Source organism: Trachymyrmex cornetzi, unplaced genomic scaffold (assembly GCF_001594075.2).
Source record: "Trachymyrmex cornetzi isolate Tcor2-1 unplaced genomic scaffold, Tcor1.1 scaffold105, whole genome shotgun sequence".
Lineage (NCBI taxonomy): Eukaryota > Metazoa > Arthropoda > Insecta > Hymenoptera > Formicidae > Trachymyrmex > Trachymyrmex cornetzi.
In genome coordinates, this window is record NW_017295598.1 from 297557 (window position 1) to 305953 (window position 8397).

General features: G+C 34.2%; 1 protein-coding gene across 1 annotated transcript in view; it reads right to left on the reverse strand.

Moving 5' to 3' along the window:
• The window catches only part of Nlg3 (Neuroligin 3), a 183849-nt gene that overhangs the window by 20431 nt on the left and 155021 nt on the right, over nt 1-8397 (reverse strand). Inside the window, exon 2 of the mRNA XM_018504728.1 lies at nt 1854-2012. Within this exon, the coding sequence (XP_018360230.1) occupies nt 1854-2012 (159 nt within the window). The remainder of the gene's footprint in view (nt 1-1853; nt 2013-8397) is intronic.

Below are 8397 nucleotides of genomic sequence, written 5' to 3' on the forward strand. Positions count from 1 at the left end.
GGGGAGAGGATGGAGGGAAAGGGTGGAGTCAAGAATTTAGTTTGGTGAAACGGAAGACCTGGCCGTAATGAGTTTCCTATTAGATTTGGTTGCCCGGGTTGCCAGGCAACAACCCGGGTCGCCGGAACTTGCAATCCCCGTGGCGTTCGCGGCCAAGTTCTCACCACCGCTTCTTCATGTTCTTCTACTTTTTCTGCGGCTTCTTACCTGCCGATGAGCGAACGTCGCACGTCAAACGTCACAAAGTAACAAATTCTGTTTAATGGCGCATTGGCGTATAATGCGCGGGATCGTGGTAGTTTGCATCTTGAACAGACGAGTGTTTCGAACTAATTGACCGGTTTCAAGGACTGGTTTCATCAACACCGACTTCGGTTGGTCAGCCCTTTCGCAATCGTAGTCTCTAGTTGGAACGTTACGGATAGAGTAGGAAAATTGAGTAAACACACTTAGAGTTAAGTGACGTTGGTGTAACCGGCTCTAAATAGCTAATGAGCTACGGTCGACTGGCTCGTTTCAAACCTTAACTGCTGCGAGGTAATGTTTCACACCATTAAGCGAACAGCTAACATATGTGATTTATCTGAGTTCCGAACAGTTTGCAAAAGTTATATCTGACTCAGCAATCGAGATTAATTATCGAGGTTTAACGCAGGAGGGAAGGAATGCATGTAGACACTAAGAAATGTTGAATACATAAGAAATTTAAGAGATTGGCGATCCACGGTGGAGCCAAAATATTGGATCTAAATTATCCGTGTCGATCCGTAAATTAAAGTAGTAGTTTTTAAAGAACTTATAAAGGGAGGGTCCCTCCAAGTAGTGTACACAAAGATTTTGCCTAATTTTAAATACATCTCAGTACCCTCTACTTTAATATGATTTTTGTTGTTTTAATTTTATCTTTATTTTTATGTTTAATATATAAATGTTTAATATATGATTGTTCTCTTTGTATCTTTTATTTTATTGATCCAAACAGTTGTATACATTTTGTAATTTTCACTGCTGATGAAAACTATGTAATACGGTTAAAACGTTCGGTATTGTTGGAATTGTTCTACATATACAGTTAACCTCTCCTGATTATTTTTATCCTCCATTAATTATAGCCAAGTGGCATGATGCAATATTCAAGTATTTGCGAGAAATTTACATCGAAAGTTTCTCGTGCGCCTTCTGTACTGGTTGCGGTAGAGAGCAAGCGTTGTGCAGCGAGCAAGGAATTTTTTTTATTTATTATATGACCTCTCTTGCTTCATTTGATTATTTGGTTCATTTAACGTTAGTCGAGCAAAAACTATAGTTTTTTTTCGATACGCAAGGCGCGCACGAGAAACTTTTGTTGCAAATTCCTCGCGAATACTTGAATATTGAGTCGTGCCACTTGCTTATATGAATTAATTGAAGTTAAGTACTAAAACATATTTAAAGTTGGGCGAAATCCGTGTGTACGTTACTGTCTTTCTCTTGTTAGAAATTGGAAATTTTATAAGACGAATCGATACAAAAAAAAAAAGATTCGAAGGAAACTAATACTTAGACATAAGAGTTTAATAATTAATCGATCCCGTAAGCCGGAATTCGTTATTCAAAAGTTTAAAAAAATAGGAAATTGTTTTAAGAATTGAAAATGAACACGCTTACAACTTAGGGATTGAATTTCCAATTTTAAGCGTCTATTTACATCCAAAGATAGACGAGGATACAGTTTCTCGACACAATTCTCGAGCATCTAAGATTTCCAGGTGCAAAAAAGTAGGAGATTTGGCTCTCCTGAAAATCCAGGATTCCAGGACTGGAGGGATCTAGGTGTCACCGAATTGGGATCGAAGGCATCTATCATGACTTACCCAGAATACCGAGTCTATAGTTGATGGTGACGACGACGACGCCTCCGTAACTTGCCAGGACGCTGCCGTCGTAAGGATTTCCACTGCTCCATTCGTAGCTCTCGCCATGCACGAACACAATCACAGGATACCTTCTGCCGCCACCGTCCCTCGCGCCAGCTGTAATCAATAAAATTATCCTGTGATCGATCGACAGTCTCGACACCTGATAGTTCACGTCTCACGGCCTTAAAAGGTCATTTTTCAGTCTTTTAAGGTTCTACGAAGTTTTGACAGTCGGGTAAAGAATTACCATGTCCTGAAGAAATGCAAACTTTACATATCAGCAATCGAACGGTCATATCCTTTAAGTCGTAAATTATCGCGTATTTGAAAATGCGCAATTTGCAAATAGACACACCTGGCGCGATAAAAACAGAATATATTTGAACAATTTAAATGCACAGGAAAGAATTATAATTCCGTTCGAGTTTCGTCAACGAATAAATACATGCAAAACAAATCAATAAATAACATTGTCGACAAAATTTAATTTTTCTTATGTTAAATTAATACACGATAGGGCATTTCTCTCTTCCATCGTATTTTTTGCGCTAATGTGTTTCAAATTTGTTTGCCAAATTTATGAGGAGACAGAGTTTATGAATATAACATGCATTTAAAAATGTCTTATCTCTTCTGCTTAGACATAAATAAATGATTCATAGGAAACAGCTACTGAATTTAACATGATTTTCCACTCACATTATAAAAGACTTCAAACCAAAATAAATCATTTTAATTAAGAAAAAGACTACACGACGAATTGTTGTTAGTAAAATATATAAATTTTTAAAAAGAGATACATTGATCAACAAAAAGTTGAAGTTTGTAGAATAAATTCTAATTCATTTAAAATCAACTTCAAAAGATACGTAAGAGAATCAGTCAAAATTATTCATTTAATCAAATCATTGTCAAATAATGTAACTGCTACAAATTGATCGATACACATGACATAAATAAAAGAATTAAAATATTCTATTTAAAAACAAATAAGTATTTAATAATAAATAAAAATCAGTGGTAGATTTGTAATTTAATCTATAATATTATCTTAAAAATGTACATATGTTAAGTATGTAATACGCGAAGGGGATTTCGATGCTCATTCGAGTTCTACACCTAATGGACAAGCTGTGCGTGTTGGGCGACGTGTCGCCTATCGCTTTTGATGTAATTAAAACAAGCGGCAGCGACGGCGGTGACTCGTACACACGAAAGGGGTGCGTCAATCTGATTTGCCATGGTAATGCCGGAAGGGTGAACACGCGAGGGTGATCGCTGCGGCCAGACCGAGCACCGGTCATAATTCAACAAATCACGCGTCATCATCCTCGCGATAACGGCCCGCATCACGATCACCCTGTTGCCTTCTACATCCCTTCCTAAACCCTCGTCAAAATGCAACGATTCCATGACAAGTCTTATCGATTAGTTTATAACCAATAGATGCGATTTTTATTTCCGCGGATATTTAGCTTAATTAGTAAAATAATATATTTAGATTAATTCCGTGTGTTCTTTTTCATTTTAATGGTAACCGCAATTTAAAAATTTATATATAATCTCAGAGTTGGCTTTATACAGTCTTCCGATTTGAAATATTAAACTGCAACAAATATTAAATTAAAACTCGAAAAAATTTACTTTAATTTAATTTAATTTAATTTAATTTAATTTTTTCCCTTTAAGATTTATTTTCTAGAATTCTTCAAAAACACACAATTTAAGTTAATAACGTAAACTCTTTCGCAAGATATTACGTAAGAAACGAGATTTTGATATTCATTTGCACTCTTGATAGTTAATTTGCGAAACGAATCTTGCAAGAATGAAGCGCATCGCGGAAAATGGACAGCATCAGTGTGATTAGGGGAGTAAACGGCCGCTTGATTGACCGGCCGTGCTAATTAAGTGACCGTCCAGAACGACGATGATTCGGTAGCCAAATCAATTAATGGACCGCAACTACGCCGGCTAATTATTATTTTCATTATCGTCCTTGTAGCTTCCTCACGTGCTTCCTAATTGGCGCCTCCACCGATTGCTCGAAATACACGTCCCCAGATATATGTTATCCCATGTTAAAGCCCATTTTATACGGCTATAGGAATTCACAGGAGAATTCTGTTACTAATTGTCTACATGTAACATCTGAAGTGCTGAAACCAACTAATTTTTTGCAATTCTCTCTCTTTTTGAATTTCTTAAAATTCCTGTTCGTTCATCACTACTACCTCAGTTTGTGATGTCGGGTCAGAATTAGCGATAAACATATAATAAAAATTGCAAAATATATTAATATGGAATATTGTTGTATGTATTTTAATAAAACAATATTTACAATCGACAGAACCACGTGTAAAATATACTGGAAATTTTCCTTTGGTGTGTGTCGTTAACTGATAAATAATCATATATCTCGAAATGAATTATTCATAAAAAACCAAATGAGCTGTGTTTACAGTTATGACAAATTGTCGAAATATATAATAATATAGAAATAAATACGTTTTAATTTTTCCCAAAACAAGAAGATAGTTTTTGTACAAGTTTCTTCTATCGATTTTAAATGTTATTTTCGTTGAAAAATATTTCTCTTCAAATATAATTTGCAAGAATTTTTATTATGTGTTTTCTGGCTCGCGTATAACGTAACAAATCAGAGATAATAGTGAATGAATAGAAGCCTTAATATTTACAATATCTTTTTCTTTCTTTCGTATAAAAAAAATTAATGCAAAATAAAGAATAAAGTTTGCTTTGATATTTCTAAACATTGTCAATATAACTGTTTATCAATATTATATATATTAAGTTTTGTATAAATTATAATTTACAAATCCTTAATAGTTTTTTTAATGCCCGTTTCCACTAATGTATATATAGATTAACTTTAATCTCGGTTGAACTTACTTTTTATCTTTTATAATTCTTAGAACTAAGAAAAGATGAAGAGTAAGTTGAATTGAGATTAAAGTTAATCTACATTGGTGAAAATGGGCATAAAAGTAGAAAAGTTTAATAATATTCAGAGTTTTTTAAGAGTTTTTTGGAGAGCAACAAATACGCGAATTCCAAATTTATGATATTTGAGAATAAAAATTGGAATCCGAGATAAGAAGATCTAACAATACGAAAGGGAAAATACGTGCGGTTTATCTGCAAACGCCAATTTTCGATATCAAATCCGTGAATCCGGAATTCGGAGTATTGAAGGATTTCGCAATCGCAGCTCTGCATTTCTCGTAAACAAAGAATAAGAATCTCATTTCCCCGTTGCGGAAGGGAAAATTCGGATTTCAACTTATCCGGCCTCGTGGCGGCCGCGATACATTATTTCAGCCGTGAATAAATTTACAAGCGCCCTGTCAATATTTGATGCGATCCACAAACAATTTGCTGGGGCGCCTCTAACGGACTTTACATATTCATAAAGCGGTGCTCCGTAGTTTGATATCGTGGATGGTAAACGAGAACTACCTACGTTCCCGTTAGATCGCTTTATTTTGCAAACTCAATATTGCATCCGCCTTCTTAGCAACGCTTCCTTTAATCCTTTTGGACTCCTGGCAAATGCCGCTAACAGATAAAACCTTGTGCATTTACACAGGAATCGAAATTGGTGTCTTTCCTAATATTTTCTAGCTCGACTTTGTCATCAAGATTGAATTTTAATTCTTCTTGTCATTCTCGTAGTATTTGAAAATACAAGAGCATCAAAAGAGAAAACTTATTTAATATGGCTTCAATTTTTTTCAATTAGTCAGATTAAATAAACATCGAGATTTCGTTAAATTTAGATTTTTACTGCATTTCACAATATTTGATATCCTTTAAATTGAACGGATTTAAAAAATAAAATTTTTTCATTAAATTTCAATAAATTATATACACATACCATAAATATGATACACTGAAAAAAAAAACTTAATTTTAAGGAAATACTTCTTTGCTCGTATTAAAAAAAATTATTTCGGACCCCCCTAAATTAATTCGGTAAAGAACTTATTGCGAGAAATATTACCTCAGCCAGGATTTGAACCTGGGACCTCTTGACTTTCGAATGTTTCGGCGTCTTATTATATTTATATTACTAGCGTCTCAGATCGATAATGTCCGAACGTTTCAGCGCGCAATTACATCTGAGATAATTAAATATAAATTAAGAATATTCATACGTATATTGTATTCATAACGTCTAACTTTGACCGATTATTAGCGTTCTCTATTATATTTATGTATATTAATATATATCATTTACACGATCGTACTTATTCCAATAAGTTATTAATGCAATAGTATAAATATGCGAATATTAAATGTTCGTTTACCATAATAATTAGAAGAATATTTGTTTTCTTAAATTTCTTTTTTTCTAACTTAATCTCTAATCTTATTTTTAACTCTTCGACTATATTTTGTTCTTTTGAAATATTACATGTAGACAGAGAAAAAGGAAAGGAAGAAAGAAGAGAGAGAGAGAGAGAGCTGAAAAGGGTAGGTTAACGTCAGGATAAACCTGCACAATGATGCGCAGTAAGGTCGGGTGCAACTGCGGTGCAGCGCACTTTATCGCATCGTCCTGCGAGTTACAGTGACACAGGCAGGATTACGGTGTACAGATAAGGATGACGACGGTGCGGTTATCACGGCTGCATTCATTGCTTGTATTCACAGTAGAATCGCCGCGGTAAAAGCTTGCATACAGTCCAAGAGCGACGTGCACGCCGGATACGCTCGTCTTATTAGAGACGTCCTCATGACTGCTCTATGTGCCCACTCAGGACAACGACGTTTATCGTCCTCATAAATCTTATCATTCCCATTCTCCTGAATTTCTTTGCAGTATAATTGTTTGCTTCAAGTAAAGAGAACCTGACAACTTGTAAAGATAGAAAAGTTACTAATTCGAGAAACAAGATAGGAAGAAATTGAAAGATAAGATACGATAAAGGACAATGAGAAGATTTTAGAATTAATATATACGAGTATATGAATGAGAATTAAATAATTTCAGAAATTAAGGATGTGAGCAAAAAAATGAGAATTAAATTGAAAATAAACTGATTTTAATAGTAAAAAGAATAAGGTATAAGAGGATTAAAAAATGAATGTTATTTTTAAATATTCAAGTCATAATCAAAAGTTGATTAATTTTACAACTTAATACAGTAGGAAGCGTTTTTATTTGTGTTGTAAACGATCCATTTAAGTTCTCATTATTTTGTATTGAATTTTTAATATTTCTGTGTTAATTCAACATAATATGTCATTGTCATTTGAATATTTTGGATTAAGTTGATATTTAAGGGCGGTTTCACCCTTGCCGGCCGTAAAATTAGCTCAATTTCATGAATTTTTTAAAGAAAATTTATTATATACAGAACAATATGGCGTTTTGCATGAAATTATGTAATGTCTAAACAGTAAAAAAAATATTTTTTAATTAGACGAATATGTACGTTAATGTCTCCAAATGACGATCGAATTAGGGGTCATCTGCAAAACTCGTCTCGGACGGAAATAATATTAGGTGCGTTCCGTATCGCGCATGATGCGCATGATGCATCCATTGTCCTTGTTTAACATTTGGTGAGCAACAAGGATAAACGATGCATTATGCGCATCATGCGAGAAACGGAACGCACCCTTTGACTCTGCACAAATCATCTGAAATCAAAATTCTTTTTATTTTTATTAATTATATGAGTGTCGCTATGGCAGGAACCAAAATAATGTCAATTGCCTGAAATTTGTCAAAATGGTGGCATTGAAAAAAAAATTAATTTTTTGTCCTAAAAATTTGTTACTTTTTTGTAAATAACGAATCGAATATTTTTGTTGTAAAATCACGATTCTAGTTCCTGCCATGCGCAAAAGTATTAGGATCAAGAGGAAAAAAGAATTAAGTCAATATCTTAATCCATTTTTGAGTTATTAGTTCCGTCAGATCGAAAAATGTGGTTTTGAGAAAAACGCGTTTAAAGTTTTGGTTTGACTTTTTTCACATATAACAAGTTTTTTAGTGCACTTGCAATTATTCTGCAATACCAGGGCCATACACTGATCCTTTCTCCTCTTCATAAAATTCATTTTCCATTAATCTCTCCAATCGCTGAGCTGTTCTGGCTTCTCTTGAGGATTCTGACGTACGACGATTTGTTAAGCGCTTAGAGGCCCCTTGCGCGCTTACATATTTGAGCTCATAGCTGCGTTAATATTACGAATTTTAAAAAATCCTTTTACAGGAATATTTTTTACAGGGAGATTTTACACACATGTAGGAATTAAAATATGTAAAAAAAATTTTTCAATTTTTTTTGCCTGCAAGGTGAAACACCCCTTAACATACACGATTTATGAGTAAGTGAACGAATAAAAATAATGGTTTTAAAACGTAACTAAAGTAAATGAATAAAATCCCAGGTAAGGTTTGCCGACTCTCAGCCGACGTTGAACGTTGGGCCGACGTTGGCGACATCACGGCAAACTGACTATC